This window comes from Lathamus discolor, chromosome 6, assembly GCF_037157495.1.
Source record: "Lathamus discolor isolate bLatDis1 chromosome 6, bLatDis1.hap1, whole genome shotgun sequence".
NCBI lineage: Eukaryota > Metazoa > Chordata > Aves > Psittaciformes > Psittacidae > Lathamus > Lathamus discolor.
In genome coordinates, this window is record NC_088889.1 from 5062029 (window position 1) to 5082483 (window position 20455).

Genomic DNA, 20455 nt, shown 5'->3' on the forward strand with positions numbered 1-20455 from the left:
CTTCTTGCAGCATTTCAACGTACGCATTCAGCACTGAAATCCATTTCAAGCTTAGCATCATCTATGCTACTGTTATTACTGCTCTGGAAATAATCATTCTAAAAGTCTACAGAGGCTTATTAGCCACAGCTCCATACTAGGTAAAAAATACCTGGAAACAGAGCAAAACAAAAAAGAAAACATTTTTAAACAAAGCAATATCTTAACAATAGAGGATGACAAACATTTGGTACTTACTTTTTCTGCATTTTCCTGTTTTTTTCTGCCTGACCTCCAAGCTTGCTGAGGCCTAATGCATCCTGAGAGGAACTATCGGCTTCTGCCATGCCCCCTACAAAATAACAAACAAAAAACCAGTCTTGTTACCATCTCAGTTTCGGCCAGTTGTAACTGAAAAATCACACCTGCTTTCCTGAGTATTTAATCCTTTGTTATATTACTGATCAAGAAAGTACAAAGCTAAACCTCCAAACCCATCTACCACTCCTTTTTCTAGTTGAATACATACCTATCAAAATGGTGTATAAAAATGTGAAAATCAGATTGGTAAGACTCAAATAGGTGCTGTCTAAAACCAGCTGGAGTCTCACATTGAATCTCATATTTCAACCACGTGTAACATGAATTCTTAGTGTTCCCATATCACTTATGATTGGTGTCAACATCAAGCATACTGCTTTACACAAAGAATTACACAAGAGGTAACCATAGCATTTAGGAAGCCAGCTGGATTTGTTTCAAGGCAGTTCCTTTGGGTGAAGACAACTGTTGGTGTCAATACCAACAAAATCCTCTTTCACTTCCGAAATACAGCTGAAATTTTTGCTTCACAAAACAAGCTGTAACAAGCTGTTCAATAAGGATCAATAACCTGGCTACAGGAAACTTAAAAGACAGCAATACTCAACTAGTTGAACTTGCATCCTACAGTCATAAAAGGACCTATCAGAAGATTCAGTGTCACTAGTTCCAAAAAGTAGTGCACATCAGCAGCAAAATAATGTCACAAATATGCACATACATCATAACATTTAGTCTTTCACACCCTCTCCTAATGTGAAACATAATGAAAGTAAGGCAAACCAACCTTGTCCTAACATTTCCTTGCTTGTTTGTCCAGGTCTTCCCTTTTCTTTCTTGCCAAACAAGCGGCCAATAGAGGATTTGATCCCCTTCTTCTTGGGGGCTTTATGAAGGGAATCTTGGCTACTATTACTGCTACTAGGGTTACTTGTTTGCCCATCTTGCGAGCCTGTTGAACTGCATAAAAGAAAGGAGTCATGAAGGACCATATGTACAATGAATCTACTAACATAACATAGTAAAAGGCAAGTTCTGGTTTCTGTGCAAGTTAATGAAAGCTCAAACTCACTAATGACATCTGATTTCTGCTTCTAATGAGTCATGAAAAGAAATGTATCTACTGAAACACATCACTAAATAGAAAAAAGCAGTGGAAACAGCTAAATCATGCAAGAAAGGGACATAACCTTTATGTACCATAGCAGAGAACTACAAGTTATTTATTAAGAAATAAAAGTGTTCAAAGTGAAACTCAGAGAGGACAATGGAACTTTGAAATACTTGAGTGGAATCCACCCCAGATACTCAAGCACTTTGAGAAGAACATCTGTCAATCAAAATGATGCTAATTTTGCAATTTATTTCCAAGTCCATAGCTAAATCCCAACCTCTAAAAGACAGCTGGAATTGTACATCTTTTATTTTCTAAACGCGATCAAACAATGCAGACCTTGAGTACCAGAAGAATTCTTCACATAAAGCCATTTCTAATTATTAGCAAAACCTGTCTTCTTTTTGTGTCACACAGCCACCCGTTTACATGTTCACACTCTCTAAGAAAGACTTCAACATCCAGACTAAAATCCCATAGGCTGAACAGCTCTGATTATTAATTTTTCTGATGATCTGAAATATTAAGGTGCTGGTATGCCTGAATTATTCACAGTTACTTACTTTCTAATATCCCTGATATCTTCATGGCTCACAGTATGCAAAGCTCCTTTCTGGACTCTGTCCAAACGCAAAGATCGAGGTGAAGAAGGTGGTGATGTCTCACATTTTATTGTAGTTTTATCATCTCGTACCTCTTCTCTAGAAGCTGGAGACTAACGGAAAATGAATGAAAACTTGCGGGGTTAGGTGGAAATGCCAAACCACAAATGCAATTATCAGCACTACACAAAATATAAAGAGGAAAAAAATAAATCTATTTTTTTCAGTGTTAAAGGATTACTCTTGCTCTCAGCATTCTGCAGTTGCCTATTTGATTCTCCTGCATCTTCCGCTGCCTTCAGTGACAAGCTATTCAACTCTTAGCTTGTGAAATGGGCAAGTAGCACTCATCTTTTATTCATTCAGAGAGCTAAGAACTGAAGTAATGTCTTGAACACCATGAAACTGATACACCTGACTTCAGTTTAAGCAAAATGTAGAGACAGAAAACCAAAGAGTCCTGTGAAAGAAGGCACCTCAGTTCTCACTGTTACATGCTTAGACAATCAGCAGCAAGATGACCAATTCTGTGAAGTCAGATTGTATGTACCTGTGGCTATGGCTTATCTCAAGGTTTGATTAATAGAAATTAGGCTTACTTGTGTGCGTAGCAACAGATCTTTAAAGTTAAACATTGTTTCATGAAGACTGCAAAATAGTGATTACAGACAGAAAGCAACACAGAAGTCCAAAAACAAACACCACACACAACAAACCCACACTTTACGTAAAATGATTTACATTTTACATTTTATATCAAAGAGCACGTAATGCTGCTTTATTATAGAGCAACCCTGCAAATGCTTTCTTTTATTCCTGTTATCCATTAATGAGTTCGGGAACAGGGAAGGAAGGCACAACATGAAATAAGCTGAAGATTTTTACCTTTCTACGGTGTTTCCTTAAATCACTAGGCTGACAGAGGCATGCAAAGGAAAGAAATTTGGAAAAGCTGTATTTATTGGAAACTGTAGCACAGACTGAAACAACTTGCACAGACAAAACTTATTAGGGAGAATATAAACAACAATTACAGCAATGGCACAATGATACACAGGATGAAGTACTCATCAAATCACAAATTACTTGGATATATCCCTGAAGAGGGGGGTAAAGGAAGTAAAAAACAAAGCAAGACTTACAGTTGGTTATCTACTGTAATAGATACAGTAAATACTGTAAAATATACTGTAAAATACAGTAAAAATAATATAGATGTTTGCATGTATTGCTACCACAGGCAAATTAGCACACAAAATGTGCATTATTTTCAGCAAGAAGCCGAAGTACATGAGGGGCATAAGGTGTTGTATTTAAAAGGCGAGAGGATTTCCAGTCATGTGTCAAGGACCTGCCTTGTACGACAGCACCTACATGGTAGCTATAGCAGGCTTAGTAACTTGTCTGCAGTAGTGCCTTCTCACATGTTAGCGATTTCTGCAGTTGTTTCCTACACAGCATAAAGAGCCAGCCATACTTTAATAACTGTGAAGGACAGAGTGCCAACAATAGCTGATTTCTACACAGTAACAGTATTCTGGTTTTTTACTACATTTAAGGACTGGAATGTCTGAGCAAGAGTCTGACACCAGTTTTGTTTTACCCTCCATCTACTCCAGCAGCCACTGGATCTCTCCTCCTAGGCAGATAAGTACTTCTCACCTCTGCTAGTGCACAGAGCAAGGCAGCAACCTGGAGTTACATCAGCAATGCTGACAGAAGTTTAATTTGTATCATTTGCTTCATAATTATCATTCCATTTACGGACAAATTGTTTCAAAAGGCTGTAACCAAAAATAGAGTCAGTCCCCTTTGAAACTGGGGAAAGAGGGAATATTGTGCTGTCTTCCTCCCACAAATGCTAACTTTTAAGCATTTTTATTTATAATACATACAGCATTATGTTTGTTATTTATTTTTTATTTAGAATACATGCTGCATTATGCAGCATGAATATGCAGTTATTAATATGTAAGTATTAAGTTGTAAAGTTGCATTCAATCTAACCATATAGTATTATGTTAATGAATTGTAAGTTCACAGAATTACAGAAGGGTTCGGGTTGGAATGGACCTTTAAAGATCATCTAGTCCTGCAAGTTCTTAGAGCACAGCAGGCTCTTTTTCCCCTTGCTGGATCTTTTATCTATTAATTCTGATAACCTATAAAAATGTTTACTGTATGGAATGGAAACAGGACCTGTTCAAGAGAGCTGTAGGTTTCACAATTTATCACATTGATTCCTTATAATTCTTTTCAAGCATCAGGGGGTTTCAGGTAACCGAACTGCCTACCACCAGTTGTACTAATGCTAACTGCAGTTAGCATTAAGCAAATTTTGCTTACACAATCAGAAACTAACACAGCTTTCTATTAAAACACCGGGGGAGAGGGGGAACCACAAGAACTCATTCAGTCTGATAATGCATAATAGCCATTCCAAAAGCTTCCAGAAATCTCTTATCTGTAGCACTGGAAGTGTAGCTTCCTGTTTTGAAGTTTTCACTAATCAGTTGCCAGACAAATGCAACTGCAAATAACAAATCAAATGCCTTTGATTCACAATTCTTATGGTCAAAAGTGAACTTAATTACAGTTTACTCTTCTTCAGTGACATTAGATTTGAACACAAGACACACATTTTTCTGATCTAGCTTCCATGAAAATAGCTACTTCAATTTGTATATGGTTTTCTGTAAGGTAAGTACTTAAACTACTTATTACTGTGAAGCATCAGAATAAAAAGCACGCCACATTTTGAAATGTGCTCGACCCTAGATATACAGCTAGAACTAATACAATGATGGTTTTTTAAATGCAAGAAAGGAGAAATGATTCCTCTTTATGGAAAAGGAATAGACTTTTTGGTATACGCACAGATTCATTTCAGAAAGCCAACAGAAGTAGTTAGCTAAAACATCTGGGTTTAGGGTTTTTAAATAACCTGGGTTTATAGGGTTTTTAAATAACCCTATAAGGAGACCTAAATGAGCCAAGTCTGTTATTTACAGTCCACCTGGTCTTACAGTGATAGACAGCATTCCTTGTCTACTGATTGGTAAGGTTTAGGCATGATACAAGTATAGTAACCCAAGACAGTTAGGTGTAGTAAGTATGGTGTTGTATGTACAAGTATGTTTCCAAATGCATATGCAAATCTGGAGACAAGGTGATGTGTACAGAACTAAATCAGAGCAGGAGCTTTTCCTGGAGAGTGCTTGCAAACAAATACCTGTATCCAAGACGCTCCTTAGTGAAGGGTATCCCAAATACGAGAAACTCTTAGGTTTGCTTAACACTTACATAAAAACAAGAAAGTGGAACACTTGCACCTTCATTTTATAGACAGGTTTATATGTATTAAGCAGCTCCTAGAAGGATTAATTTTTCTAAACAGTCATATGAACATCAAAGAAAGGATGCGTCTTTCTCTACTCGCTCAACTCCTAAGTGTTAAGGTGCTACTTCATCAGCTACTAGGTCTAACAGATACTTCTTTCACCTACCAGCCTTTATAGGCTAAAACAAGACACTAGCACTCATTACAACAGCTATGATACCTTCACAGTCATCAAGATTAAAGCAATATATGCAAATAACTTTGTAGCTGAATATTTAGTAGAATGGTGGAGTAAAGTTTAAAGCAGAGGGAGAAAGTGATTTCTGTACCAGGGGTTGAAAAGAAAATGTTATTTCTTTTAGGAAGAGGAGTCAGAAGAAAGACCAGAACAACAGAATGAATACTTAGGCATGAGACATTGGCCAAATAATACACTTGAGTTCTGAATGTTTTTTTCCTTTTTCCTAATCATTATAACTGTATCTTACACTTTTTATAGAAGTTGAAAGGAAGCAGTAGGAAAACCTAGAGAAAGGAAAAATACAGCTGAGTAAGGAGAAGAAGGGGAAATAAAACAACCCATTTCCTAGCAACAAGGAACACTCTTCCAAAAAAATTCAGGTTAATGGATACTTACCAGTGTCATGATACCTAGTCTGTCCACTTCCCGAGCTGGACTATGGGGAATCCGCCTTGGGGTGGAGCGACCACTGCCAGGCGGGGAGGAACCAGCAAGTGAACCACTTGCATAGGGAGGAGGAATGGAGCTCATGGACCGGAATCGGCCATGGGCATCCAAATTTCCACTACCCACTCTGCTCTCAATCTCCTCTGCACGCTGCTCTGTGTTTTCCTTTTCTTCTTGTATAAGTCTAAAAGAAAAAAGGTTCAAAGGAACACGACATTCAAACAAGACCCATATGAACAGAATGGCTGACTCAGGCATTAGAAAGAAGCAGTAGTTATCAGACAAAACAGACACACTGAAAATCTACTAATCCAATTGGAAAGAACTGGTAAACACTCCTGCTGTTACCACCGTGCAGGGGTTTCCGTCAAACTAAAAAACACACAATCCCTTCCATAAATGGCTTTAAGGAAAAAGAACCTGAAAAAGTACTTCGGCATAAGCAAACTAGTTATGACTGTCAGCCCCCTTCCTAGGAAACTGAATGGACAACCACCATTTTCCAAGTATCCACACAAAAAGGATTTGCTAGTGTCACAGGAACTCATTTTTAATCAAAACCCTAACAGCAGGTAGACCATACCTAATCTCTTTGTTGATGGCATCCAACTGTTCTTGAAGCATCATGGCCAAAGTCTGAGCATCAGCCTGACCACTTGGTGACAGCAGATCAACTGAACTGAATATAGTTTCCCTATCATCCTCAACATCAGACACATCAACATCACTTTCAAATGCTTGGGCCACATTTGCCAACACGCTTGCTTGCTGTGCTCGCTCCCAGTCCTGTTCATTCAGAGTTTGAACCTAAAAGAACAAAAAAAGAAAAAATCCAAACTCAGATAGGAAAACCATGACATTTTGCTGGTTTGCAAGATTTAAAATAAGTTTTAAAGAGCCCACTTACATGCTGAATTCATCCATCAAGACAGCAATGTTTAGAGAAATGTAAAGAAAAAAAGCTGTAACGTAGAAAATTTTGCCTCTTACAGTGAAGTGCAATGTAAAAATGGGCATCCCACTGAATAACTGTAAATGTCACATATCTTGGGCTATAGGCACCATAAATTACAGTAGCATTTTGCTATTAAATCCAGTGAGAATTTCGGAATCAGCTTTAGGTAATAAGAAATCACAAGTCCTGAAAGGGACTTCAAATTGCTTCCAGAGCAGTTACTGTGTTAGATTAGTGAATGGACACTAAAGCAGGACTGTTTCAAGTGATATTGTACAGGCTCATCATATCTAAACCAAATTGGAGTTTGAAATAATAATTTTGCTATTAGTTGTTAACAAATAGAAAGACTAGTAGCTTTGCATGAGTTAGTAAAACAGGACCTATAAAATCCAGCATTAGTGCTCTTATGGCTATGTAATCCTATTCTAAAATCTCCTTGCAATAGATCAGCATCATGTTGCCAAAGAGTTATATTTATTTTCATTTCAAAGTTCTCTTACCTTTGAAGGCTCATCTCTGAGAGCTGCCACACGTCCTTTCTGGGGACGCCTTAACACTGAGGAGGTGCCATAGGAGTCTGTGTGACTGTCAGCCACAGATGAAGGTGTCATTGGGTATCTGAAATCGGGTCGGCTACAACATCAAGAAACATTTTATCCGTATGAATGTAAGGGGAAAGGGGAGAACAAACTCAACCAATCCCCCAAATCATTCCTCTTGTCCCACCAATACCAGTTTTAAGCAGTATACAACCTGCTTTATATGCTCTAGAAGGAATCCATTTTATAGCTATGACTTAGGTATTTTCAGTTAAAATAGACAAAATTACATTTAGCAAAGAGACTTTGAAGAAATCAGAGAAAACTGAACTAGAATTAAGTGGTGGTACCTATGGTGAAGTGATGTGGCTCTGAGTCTCACTTGGTCATTTTCAGCCCTTAATGTTTCAACATTTACTACAAGTTGATCCTGTAAAAATAAATAGATAAAATACATTAACAATATGCTTAGGGGCAAAAAACATCTGTGTCAAATACCGATTTATAAACTAACATTTAGGGGGATTACCTCATTTCTATGAAATTCAGAAATCACGGATTTTAAAACATAATCCTTCAATGATGTAAAACATGAAAGTGATTTTTGCCACAGCAACACAGCATCATCACAAAAGCGTATCCAAGAGTAATTCTATTGCCTCTCTACACTGTGACTTTAGGTAATGACAGTATCTATTTTAAAAACAGTTACCAAATAAAATTCACGTATTACTAACTTTACCATACACAAGTGAAAGTACTGAATATGAAACAAGAAGATTTTTCTAGCTCTGTGCACAAAGGTCCTAAATGCATTCACTTTGAACTTGGACAGTTTAACATGCTCTAGAAACTCCGAATTTAACAACAGAGAAATCCAATGAATGGGAAAGCAATGCAAGAGTAATAAAAAGTGGCTGATGATGAACATCTGTGCCTTGTGTGAGAACTGCTGGCCTACACATACAGAAATTCAAACCATATTCTGCAAAATATTCTGAATGTGTTCTCCATTTTAGTAAAGAAGCACAGCCTTTACAGTATGGCCTAGCTACTTACTAGAGTGATTTGGGGAGATGCAGTATACCCATTATATAATAAGCAATAACAAGTATTATTTCAGAACAGGTGGTGTGACCACAAAATCCACTGCCCACTGCTTAAGGATGCACAGGAATGAAAGGCCCCGCCACTGTTATTCAAGAAGGGAACTTGACAGTCCCAGGACAAGCAAAACACCAGAGAGCTGCTATTGCAAAGGAACAGCCAAGCCTAACACTGATTTCTCTCCCTGGCCCTCCAATTCTTAAAGCTTTATCAGGCAAGCAAGCATTTCATGATACCCAATGCTTTAAGGAAAAAATGGGGGGGGAAATCCGCAATATTAAAAGCATTTATCTTTTCTTTTTCCTGTTCAAGTTTATAAATAAAACAGTACAAAAGTTCTACACAATCTTCAAACTTGGGACAAATTGCCAGTATCTCCAGCCACTTGACATAATCAGAAGTATGTTTTGTCTCTGAGTAAAGCATTATGTATTACCTACTAAATCATCATAGAGCTGAGGCACACAATACCATAACATGAGCAATAACAGCTCCCTACTTTTAAAACAGACCAGGTAATGTTAAGTTTTATGGGGGAATTAAAACCTGGTCCTGCTATGAGGCAATGCAGCAATTATTTTCCAGTATAACAGATCAGAAAAACATGTTCTACCTTTTCATGCTGAAGTTCCTCTATTTGTTTCTTTGCATTTTCAATTTCTCGAAGAAGTGAATTCTAAAATAAAATGTATCATAAATTAGGTTATTTATGAAAGCTTTCCACTCTTAAACAAGTACCAAAGAAAAAAATCCGTCTCCACTATACAGACAGAAGCATCTTAAATTACAGATACTTTACTGCTTTCATCATTTCACTTTGATTATAGTTGGAGGTTTATAGACCCAGGTGTACAGCCCTCTAAAAATGGCTTTAGGAACAGTACAAGTTCCATAAAAACTTAATACCAACCTTTTGAAGCTCTGTTTGACAAAGCTAGTAAAACAGCCAAAGGAATAACAAGGCAGCTAAACTAATTCAAAGTAATTCACCAAATGCTTACTAAGGCATTACTGGCTGTTACCATTAGGTTTTCATTTTATTTTCATTTGCCTGACATACAAAACTACCACACAGTAACTTCTTGGAGGCATCCTATCTCCAGAATTGCAACACTCCCTGACTAAAGGGCCTTTGTTAACATCAGATCTGTCATCTTTACAGTTATACCATGACTTCTGAACAACTCCAGTAAACATAAATACTTATGACTACTACAACCTCTACTCAAAGCAGTTTCCAAAATCAGACTAAGAATCATCTGAGAATTAAGCAGCATTCACTTTTCCTTTTCCACAATTGCCAAAAAGTTCTGTTAAACACGTTTCCTTGAGGTAAGCAATATTATTATATGTTTAAAATGCAAATAAAGTTCCATACAAACAAGTCATTCCAGGAAAAAAAAAGACCAGGAAATGAATACTTCCAGGGAAGTGATCAGAAGGAAGTCTTACAATTTTACTTGCATTATTCTTCCCAACTTATCATTAAAGAAAGAGCTGGAAGCCACAGCAAGAAAACTTTCCTAGAAGCTGTTACGGTGAAGGGCAACTACATTTTCTTCGTTATTAATGAACATAGTCGAGGTTGGGAAGGTAAAGGTGAGTTAGGGTCAACCTTAAGACACACAGTATACACACGTGTAAAGAGTATATGTAGTCAGCCATTTCTTAGATATTGAATTTGTAAGGACTATTATAGAACAACCTTGTTGATACCATATCAAAGCCCATACTAAGAATTTCTGAAGTATTAGGAACAGCTGGTGATCTTGAAAATAGTGATGTTAACTAAAAAACCCACAAGTTTAGAGCCCTAGATGATAAAGATGGTTTTCATCTGACATTTAAATCAAATGTTGAGAATCAATAGGAGCTACATTTGTTCTACACTACCTGTTATCTCTCACCTCCAAGGGTACAAAGGCAGGGCAAAAAACTAACTATCTTCATAATCATGTCAGGGAAATACAATCCTGGAATTCTGGAAAGAATTCATGTCAGATATAATGTCAAATACCTGACTGATGCTTTAGGAATGAGAAATGAGTTGACATGAATGCAAAACAAAGCAAACATCTAATAGAAGTCTGAATGCATCATTATATATTGCAACTAAAGCATTTTATTGATATTACTTTAAAACAAAAGCCACTTTCACTCTCCAGTAAAAGAAACAAAGTTGTGTTTTGGTTTTTTTTTAATCCAAGACAAATCAATTCAAAGTCAGCATCAAGAAAAGTGCTACTTTAGAAGACACTGCTTTGCTCGATGCAGAATAAGGGAATGTAACTTAAAGGCATACATGAAAGAAATATCCATATATTCATACAGCCTGTCTCAAAATGATCTGCCTGGGAAGAAAATGCAGGACTATTTCAACTTGCAAAAATCTCACAATGAGTCAAGGTTAACTGGCACAGACAAAAGTAGTGGCAAATAGAAGAAACTGAACTGAAAAGGTCTAAGTTCTAGTCCTAATTTTTCAGACTTCCTGTATTACACTGGATGAGCTTATTTATGCAGTCCACACTGGTCACCTAGGGAATGTCACAATGCCCAGGGACAACCTCTAGAAAATGAGTTTGAAGAACCTGTTTTCAAAATCCACAGTAGAAAACAGCCTTAACATGAACTATTTATTAATAAGGATTTAGTATTTCTTTACTGAAGTTAAGGACACATTGCAAAACACTACACAATGATTAACATCTAATTAAAGTATGTGCTGGAATGTGACTTGTTACCTTATCTTCCAAGGCAGCCATCCTTTCCTTCAGATGAAGTTGGAGCCTTTCATTAGATTCAGACAGAAGCTTATCAACAGTTTCTGACAAACGTTTATTATGCTCTTCGTTCATCTTTTCTCTCTGTCTGGCCTAAGGTACATAAAAGCTACTGAAATAACTTGCAATTTACAATGCCTATAAGAACTTCCAGGTTGCAAAAACAGTGAGCTTGCTTTAAACCAAATGCATTTTCTTTAATAGAAATATTTCTCCAAAGGGATAAGGAACACTGCATGTACCTCCGTGACTCCATAGGGGAGTATAAGGGACATTTAAGACTTCACTAATTGTTCAAAGCTTGAAAAGCTGAGCTTACACTCAAGAAAAAGCAGATTTCAGAACCAATTCCATTATTTATAAGCTAGGATCCAATTTTTCCACAATCATTTAATTGGCAAGTTTTTTACTTGTCTCCTCATCAAAAAGTATGTTTGGAAATACCTAATTGCTAGCCATATTTGGAGACTTTAAGCTTTTTCTTGAGATGTAAGATTAGCCATCATAGTTTAGTGGCTCAACATTCCCAGCTATTAGCCAGCCTGAATTCTGGCTTTTCTTTAAAGATGAGAAATAAAAACAGCTAGAAGAGGATTAGATTCTTTCTCTCAGCTTTGTATCTTTGCTAAAAAGATGTATGATACCCTTTGCAGTTCTTGATTCTTTTCTTCTAGCTGTGCTTCCATCTGTCTCAGTCGTTCCTCTATATTGCCGTGTCTCTCCTCAGCCTGTCAATTTGAAAACAACATTAGAATCCGTTTGCTTTACAAATAAAAAAAGGTTTCAAATGCATAGAAACATGGAAACACAGTAATATATCTAACATGCTTTGTGCAACTGCCATTTATGCTAACACACAATGCAGAACAGATGCCTTTCTGTCACTGAAAGAACCTAGCAAGAGTCCGTATGGTAAGTAACAAAATGATGAAGCCTCTCACCCCTTCAGCACCATGAATCAACTCCTATTTGCAATGAGCTTGCAACAGCAGAAGTTCATTCATACCCCCAAGAATTAAAAATAAAATAAACTGAAATAAATGCATTTTCAGCTTTTCCTCACCAGCCTCGACAACATGACCCTTTGTTAGTAATCATGACAAAGCAGAAAGCAGCAAGCAGAAACAAGGACTAATATACAAATTCTACCTTCCTAAGCTTGGTGGTAAGTTCCAATAGTTTAGCATCTTTAGCAGCAGAGTTCCCAGGAGACAAAAGTTCAGACTACAGAGCCAGTTAGGGACAGGAAAGATAACAGGGAAAGAAATGAAACTAAGACTTTGAAAGGAAACACACACACATGCTTGAAAAGGCTTATTTGTAGTTACTACATATAATTCTTCAGACTTCATTATTACCTTTGCAGCCTTCTAAAAATCTTAGTATTAATGAGTACCCCTACTCCTCTCTCTCCCGACATTCATTTGGTTAACAGTGAAATTTGGCATTCCCTTTCAGAAACAGTTCTTGTTTTAGAAGATTTTATGCTATTATTGACTGAGTTTTAATAAAAAGCAGCAAAATACTAATTCAGGGACATTTTCATCATGTAGCAGGAAACCTCTTCAGTTCCAAAAAGGAAGATTTCTTTTTTAAAAGTTAAAAACAAAGTAAACTGGAGTGTGTTCAGAGAGATGAACAGAAAAGAGGAAGCAAGGAGAAGCATTTTCTGAACTAGCTAGGAGATCACAGAATCATAGAATAGTTAAGGGTTGGAAAGGACCTTAAGATCACCGAGTTTCAACCCCCCTGCCATGGGCACGGACACCTCACACTAAACCGTGCCACCCAAGGCTCTGTCCAACCTGACCTTGAAAACACAAACCACAATATAACTAAACCCACACTAAGAGCAGATTTGGTGTAGCAGCACACCAATGGAGAAGAGTCTTGAGGACACTGTCCAACTGACTCACCTTCGAAAGTGCTGCAACTCTCTGTGCCAGCTCAGCCTCCACCTCTGGCAAAGTCTCAGCTTTTCTCAAAGTCTGCTGCAGCTTTTGCTCAGCCAGCTCCAGTCGTTCTTGCAATTGCCTGTTCTTATCTTCACTCTGGACAGGATTATGATCAGCAAGTGTTTAGTATTAGAATGGTAATTAATTTTCATCACAGAGGAAGTCAAGGATACAGATTACCGCTCTTATCAGACCTTACTAGGCCTGTACTGTCCAAAGCTGATTTCATAAATAAAGATGCAGCATCCTCTCCATTCATTACGTGAGAAGAAGGGTTTTCTCTTCTTATTTTTCCCTGCAGACAATTTAGTGTATTCTGAAAGCAGCTCTTCCACCAAACACAGTTATGGTATGGAAAGCAGCACAGAACAAGTTGTGTATTTTCTGCATCAAGGCTGTGCTAAGACTTAAGTTACAACAACGAAAGAAGTCTTTTTTAAATAACCTACGCATATCAGAGTATATTTTTATTTAAAGTATGTACAACTTCTGTCAAGAATTGCACTAAAAGAGACTTCTCTTGTTGACTAAGAGTTGTCTGCCTCTAGTTTGAATGTGATTGGCTAAACAACCATTTCTGGTTTATAAAGTTGGACTCCTTCAATGACAAGTGTATGCCAATTATCTTTCTGCAGTAAGGCAACATTTACTTCTATTACAGGCTACAAAAATCACTACACACTATACAAAGTTAGAAACCATTTTAGCTTTGAATGAGTAATTCTCACACATGAAACTAAAGATATTTGGATATGCGTAAGAACTTGAAAATCCACACTTAATAGGGACAGCAGCCCTGCTGCACCGTGATCCAGCGCAACAAAATGCTCAAAACCACTCCCCCTCCCCAACAAATTGTCTCATCTTCACTTCCAGGGTAAAACTCCTTATGATGCACTCCTCCAGTTACTGAAAAACCACCACTAACAATAGCACTTCACACATGGTATTTATCTTCCTAAAAGCAAAGTACTTTAGTACAGTATGAACATTATTTCCACTAGTTTTATGCTGAACTGAATGTACTTCATATTTTAAATTACAACCTGTCGATGCATGGAGTCTTTAGTGGCAATTTCATTTTCAAGTTTATCATTGAGGTCATGCACAGATGTAGCTTCACGTTGTGCAGCGAGGTAGCGTTTCTCAAGAGTTGTGATTCTCTCTTCCATGTCTTCTTTTTGGGCCATAGTCTATGCAAGACAGAAGGCAGAATTTAGAATGTAAAGGATTATTGTTTAGTGATCAAACTGGGAAAAAAACCCACAAACCAAAAATAATCACAAATAAATAAAAATCAGACTCTTATTTCCTTCAGTAAAAAATTAAGTTAAAATAATTAAGTCTTACTTGGGCTTACAAGTTCAATGCCTTTTTTCCCTTTCAGTGAATAAATAACTGAGGGTAGTGAGACACTGGCACAGCATGCCCAGAAAAGCTGTGGCTGCCCCATCCCTGGCACTGTTCAAGGCCTCGCTGGCCAGGGCTTGGAGCAACCTGCTCTAGTGGAAGGTATCCCTGCCCATGGCAGGTGGTTAGAACTAAATGAGCTTTGAGGTCCCTTCCAACCCAAACGATTCTATGGTTCTATGATCATATTATATTATACCACAGATCTGCTATTTGCCTTTTCAATGGCACAAACTCAGCAATCTTTACTTGCTGGGGACAGACAAAGTGTGTTCTTGGATTTAACTAAGTTCTGCTTCTATTTAATAAGGATACAGTACACTGCAATACATTGGACCTTGGAGATTAGTGACTGATCAGTAACAGGAACTGTCAATCACACCACTGAAATGTAAGTGATTCCTTAACCACATACATCTTTAAGAAATTTAAACTCCATGAACAATCTTAGCATTTATGTCAAAATCTTTTCAAAAACATGTTCAAGTTCACAGTGCTAAATCTTCTCCAGCTTAATATATTCATTAAGTATCTAGTTATTTCTAGATGTTCTTCTCACCTATCAAAACAAAGACATTAAAAAACAAAGGTATAACTGAGCACCAGTAAGACTGACATTTTATAAAGCAGCTGCATTTGTGACTACCCAAATTCTGACAGTGTATTCCTCACCTCTCGTACATCTCTCTGTAACTTGGTATTCATTTCTTCAGATTTTATTAAGTCTTTTCTAGCTGTATCAAGATCTTCTTCCAGCTCTGTTACTCTGCTAGACAAAGCAGTAAGACGTTCTTTCATCTGCGTCTGCTCTTTGTTTTGCTTATCTATGATGTCCTGGAGCTCAATCACTTTAGTAAGATTTTCATCGTGGCATAAGGAACCATCAGAGGATCGCTATTGAACAGGGGAAAAGAAAAATATGTATTCGCATGTTACATACACATTTGAAAACCAAACTGTTACCTGTAAATACCCCTCAAAGTCCATTTATTACTGCTCGAACTGCAAAGATTGAAATTCTGGTAACAGGCTTTTTAATTAAATCATCACTCAAAAATCTTATTATACTTTCAAATGAATGATTCATCAAAGTTAATGATTAAAAATCAGACATCAGGTAAAAAAAAAGTAAATATCTGTACCTTCCCATTTGTAGTTGGTGTATTTTCTTGTTCATGATTCATATCCAGCATCCCATCTGGAAGCGTTTTCTTCTGATTATTTTGCTCTTTCAGAATCATTAACTAAAAGAAAAGTAAAGTTTACATCCATATGTTTTAAGTCAGTTCCTTACTCAGTAATAATATAAAGAACAGCTGCAAAAGCAAAGGAGGAAAACAATTACTGATCCTACTGCAAGGTATATATTAATAAAATATGGCACAGGCACTCAGAAACTTATGCTGCTGCAACCCAAAAATTCTTACTTTAAAGCCGCAGGAGCTCTTTCTGTTTTGATGGAGTGGATGGGCGGGGGGGTGGGTTTAGGGGGTTCCCCCCCGGCTCTTTTCAAAGTGACCAAGTTAAAAATTACAGTTATTCTATTTGTCAAAATATCAAACACAAGAAATTCAAAGTGAACCTTAATAACTGAATAAATTACTGTGTACAAATATTGGCTAAAATACCCACAATGCACACATGAAGCCTTCTTTTAAATAAAGAAACATACCTCTTTATGTGTAGTACCTAGTTCTTCTTCCAGTAAGCTACATCTTTCAAGTGCTACTCGTAACCTCTCCCTTACCTGAAAGAGTAATTCCATATAATTTGAAATCATTCAAATTAATAAATCCATTTAATCTATTGCCATGCAGCTATGCCCTTTCAGATAACAAAAGACACTAATTCCATTACACGTAATCTTGAGTCTAATTACAGCATACACTATAAAAAAACCTTTCCAGAGAAGCAAATCATATCTTAAAATCTAGCTTTGCCTTTTTTGTCACTAATTTATCCTATCTTAACATGACCTGTAAGTTTAGGCAAGAATTAAACACATCCAGGATTTGCTTATCCTATTGTAAAGCACAGAGCGTGAATGCTTTTGCTTATTTACAACAGGGAAGGAGAGACGGAATTCCACTTAAAATAATTTGCCAGACTTTATATACAAGGGTCACAGAAGTCAGGCAAACTATGAGTTGGCAGCACAATTCACAGTAAACTTCACAACTTGCATATCCTGTTCCCAACATCAGGCACATCTGAAGGGTGGAGTTCCTTTAATTCAGCTTTATTGTATATCACAGTGTAGGCAGATTCCTCTCCTTCTGTTCTCTCTAGTCCATTTCTTGTGTTGTACAATCAAAAGCTTAAATCTTGATATTATCCAGGTAAGCAAATGTATGCATTCCTACAACAAATATATCACCCCTGAACCATGCTAGTTTACACCAGCACTGTTAAAGTACTAGAATAAACTGCTACTGAGAACAACAACATTAATTTAGGAGAGAAATTATTGATGCAGTTATAGCAACGCCACCATCTTATTACAGAGAAAGTTCAGAGACTTCTAAAGCTTTAGTATGAACAACTGCATGATCCACACAAAAGGCAGAAGGGACTGGATGAGATGTTAGCTACTGTATTTCATTACCTTTTCATCAAGGGCTTTATGGTGCTCAAATAAAGATTTTAGTGCTTTGAGAACTTCTACTTCACTAGAAACTCCTGCTGGAGACTGAGCTTGTCTCTTGACCACAGTCATTCTGAGAGATCTCTCATGCCTGGAGACAAGACACTCCAAATGTTCCAGTAACAGCTACAACAAACAAAAAAGGAACAACGTTTATTTCTGTTCTGCAGAACTACAGAAAGCTTTGCCTCCTAAAACACCAAGTTTTGATTTCTAAACTTCAAATCTGAAAGCCAAAGAGAACTGCATTAGGAGTAAGGACTTGGTTTTAACATTTCACCTGTGACTGAATTTGCATCAGAGCTAACGCATTTCCTACATCTCTCAGTCTATTTTTAAATGAGATTTCTACTTAACCAAGGTCTTCTTAGTTCTGCCACCAGCCTGAGGAACTGCATGCTTGTCAGAAGGATACGCACAGGAAATGCTCTAAATCAGAGATCCACTGGCAACAGTGGAAGCTGTTGAAACACATCATGTCTATTGACAGCTTGGTTGCTCTATTCCTCTGATCTTGGGCGTTAGAGGATTACAAAACTTTACCAAGTAGAATGATGACTGACAGACAGCAGTGCAGTCTTACAAGCTTTTCCTGATTCTGCACTACCGGGAGCTGTGCATAAGCTTCCAAACTTTCTTAATCGAAACATTTCTGAGGAATTCATGTGCAACTATCAGGGGAAAACCACTTTCAGTTGGATGCTTTAACATGGTGATCTTGGAGAAGACAAGGAACTAACCCTGGTATTATTTCTTTCCGCTTTCAGTTCAGCAATTTCTTCTTCCCTTTCCAGCAGCTGCTCCCTGCACACATTCAGCTCTTTCGTGAGCGCTGCAAATTCCTGACAAAAAAAAAAAACAGAAATATAAGCACATCAAATATCAGGGTACAGTGAGAGTGGATTCATGTGTACACTTGACATGATTTCTTGAAGTATTCATTTCAGATGTATGAAGCCAATACAGTTGTATAGTCTTGCTAAACACGCTTATGTTCAAGCACTTCAAACCATTACACTGTCAACTGTAAAGATAAAAGATATTTGACCAGTACTTTTGAAGTCTCATTTGTCTCTCGATGCAGTTATCTGAAATGGGGTTCCCTGGTAAGCAAAGGGAACCCTGTTTGTGATGCACTTTGTTATTGTTTCAGAAAGTTGTGGGGTTTGGGTTGTTTTTTTAAGGGATGTTGAAGGAGACATGAAAAAAATGGAGCACTCAGCATGGTACAATACAGAAGCCAGCAAAACATCAAATTTCATGTCGGTATTTAATAGTGAGAGAATGCATAACACTGGCAGCTACCAGAATAAGTTACTTCTTTATAGTAAGAGAGCATTCTTGAAGCTTCACTGCTGGAGGACTTGGAACTTTACCCATTTCTCTACTTAAACTACACACAGGAATTTCATTTATACTTACTTCCAAATCTCACAAAACGGAACTGAAACAGCTCTTTCCCTATATCCTGCTAGAATCTCCAGAGGATTAGAATCAGAATGTTCTAAAAGCTAAGCCCTTGGGCTCAAACCCCTCAAAAGGCTTTTCCTTCAAATTCAATAAGCCTTTCACCAAACCAAACTGAAGTGAAATAATAGAGTGAAAAGTCATCAAGAAGCAGGAATTGAGCTAATTCACATCAGTTACTGCATGCTTTATTGCGATGAACACAGAGTAGTCATTACTAAAGAATATATTTCTACATTTTGGGGGTTCTGTCAGGAAGCTATGGTTGTATTGAGTATCTGAAAGAGCCTCTACATTCTAAACCATTTCCACTCTTTATCAACAGCCTCAATAAAAATACTCAACATTAAAGGCATTTAAATGTTTTCTAAACTCAGTGAGCATACTCCAGATAGAATAACACATACAACTATACACCACATTTATAAGCAAATAGAACTTCTTTACTGTAAGAGTGACAGAGCACTGGAACGAAGTGGGTACCCTGGAGACAGAGGATATAAAGAAGGCAGAGGTGCTGAATGCCTTCTTTGCCTCTGTCTTTACTCCTGCAGACTCTCCCCGAGGGCCTCGGATTTCTATAGCCCCAGAAGGAGTCAGGACAAAGGAGGAGTTTGCTTTGGTAGATGAGGATTGGGTTAGGGATCAGCTATGCAAACTGGACATCTGTAAATCGATGGGTCCGGATGGAATGCACCCACGGGTGCTGAGGGAGCTGGCGGAGGTCATTGCTAGGCCACTTTCCATCATCTTTGGTAAGTCGTGGGAAACGGGCGAGGTGCCTGAGGATTGGCGGATGGCAAAGGTCACACCAATCTATAAGAAGGGCAAGAAGGAGGACCCGGGTAATTATAGACCGGTCAGCCTTACCTCCATCCCTGGAAAGATGATGGAACAACTTATTCTTGACTCCATCACTAGGCATATCAAGGATGAGGGGGTCATTAAGAACAGCCAACATGGTTTTATGAGGGGGAAGTCATGTATGACCAACCTTATAGCCTTCTATGAGGAAGTGACTAGGTGGAGGGATGATGGTAGAGCGGTAGATGTAGTTTTTCTTGATTTCAGTAAGGCATTTGATACTGTCTCCCACAGCATCCTCATAGATAAGCTGAGGAAGTGTGGGCTTGACGATCAAGTAGTGAGGTGGATCGAGAACTGGTTGAAAGGAAGAAGGCAGAGAGTTGTGGTCAATGGCGCAGAATCTAGCTGGAGGTCTGTGACTAGTGGAGTTCCTCAGGGGTCGGTGCTGGGACCGGTGCTGTTTAATATTTTCATCAATGACCTGGATGAGGGAACTGAGTGCACCCTCAGCAAGTTTGCTGATGACACAAAACTGGGAGGAGTGGCTGACACACCAGAGGACTGTGCTGCCATTCAGCGAGACCTGGACAGGCTGGAGAGTTGGGCGGGGAGAAACTTGATGAAATTTAACAAGGGCAAGTGTAGAGTCTTGCATCTGGGGAAGAACAACCCCATGTACCAGTACAGGTTGGGGGGTGACCTGCTGGAAAGTAGCGAAGGGGAAAGGGACCTGGGGGTCCT

The 20455-nt window shown here is 38.0% G+C and overlaps 1 protein-coding gene across 3 annotated transcripts in view; it reads right to left on the reverse strand.

Annotated features, from left to right (window-relative positions):
* The window catches only part of PPFIA1 (PTPRF interacting protein alpha 1), a 64758-nt gene that overhangs the window by 19723 nt on the left and 24580 nt on the right, over window positions 1-20455 (reverse strand). For all 3 annotated transcript variants that reach the window (XM_065683005.1, XM_065683004.1, XM_065683006.1), the window contains exons 3-19: window positions 18181-18282; window positions 17402-17566; window positions 16469-16543; window positions 15939-16040; window positions 15469-15690; window positions 14433-14579; window positions 13348-13482; window positions 12076-12159; window positions 11393-11524; window positions 9262-9324; window positions 7892-7971; window positions 7503-7635; window positions 6628-6851; window positions 5994-6228; window positions 1978-2129; window positions 1088-1260; window positions 238-331 (exon numbers count right to left, since the gene is read on the reverse strand). In XM_065683005.1, coding sequence (XP_065539077.1) covers window positions 238-331; window positions 1088-1260; window positions 1978-2129; window positions 5994-6228; window positions 6628-6851; window positions 7503-7635; window positions 7892-7971; window positions 9262-9324; window positions 11393-11524; window positions 12076-12159; window positions 13348-13482; window positions 14433-14579; window positions 15469-15690; window positions 15939-16040; window positions 16469-16543; window positions 17402-17566; window positions 18181-18282 — 2318 coding nt within the window. The remainder of the gene's footprint in view (window positions 1-237; window positions 332-1087; window positions 1261-1977; window positions 2130-5993; window positions 6229-6627; window positions 6852-7502; window positions 7636-7891; window positions 7972-9261; window positions 9325-11392; window positions 11525-12075; window positions 12160-13347; window positions 13483-14432; window positions 14580-15468; window positions 15691-15938; window positions 16041-16468; window positions 16544-17401; window positions 17567-18180; window positions 18283-20455) is intronic.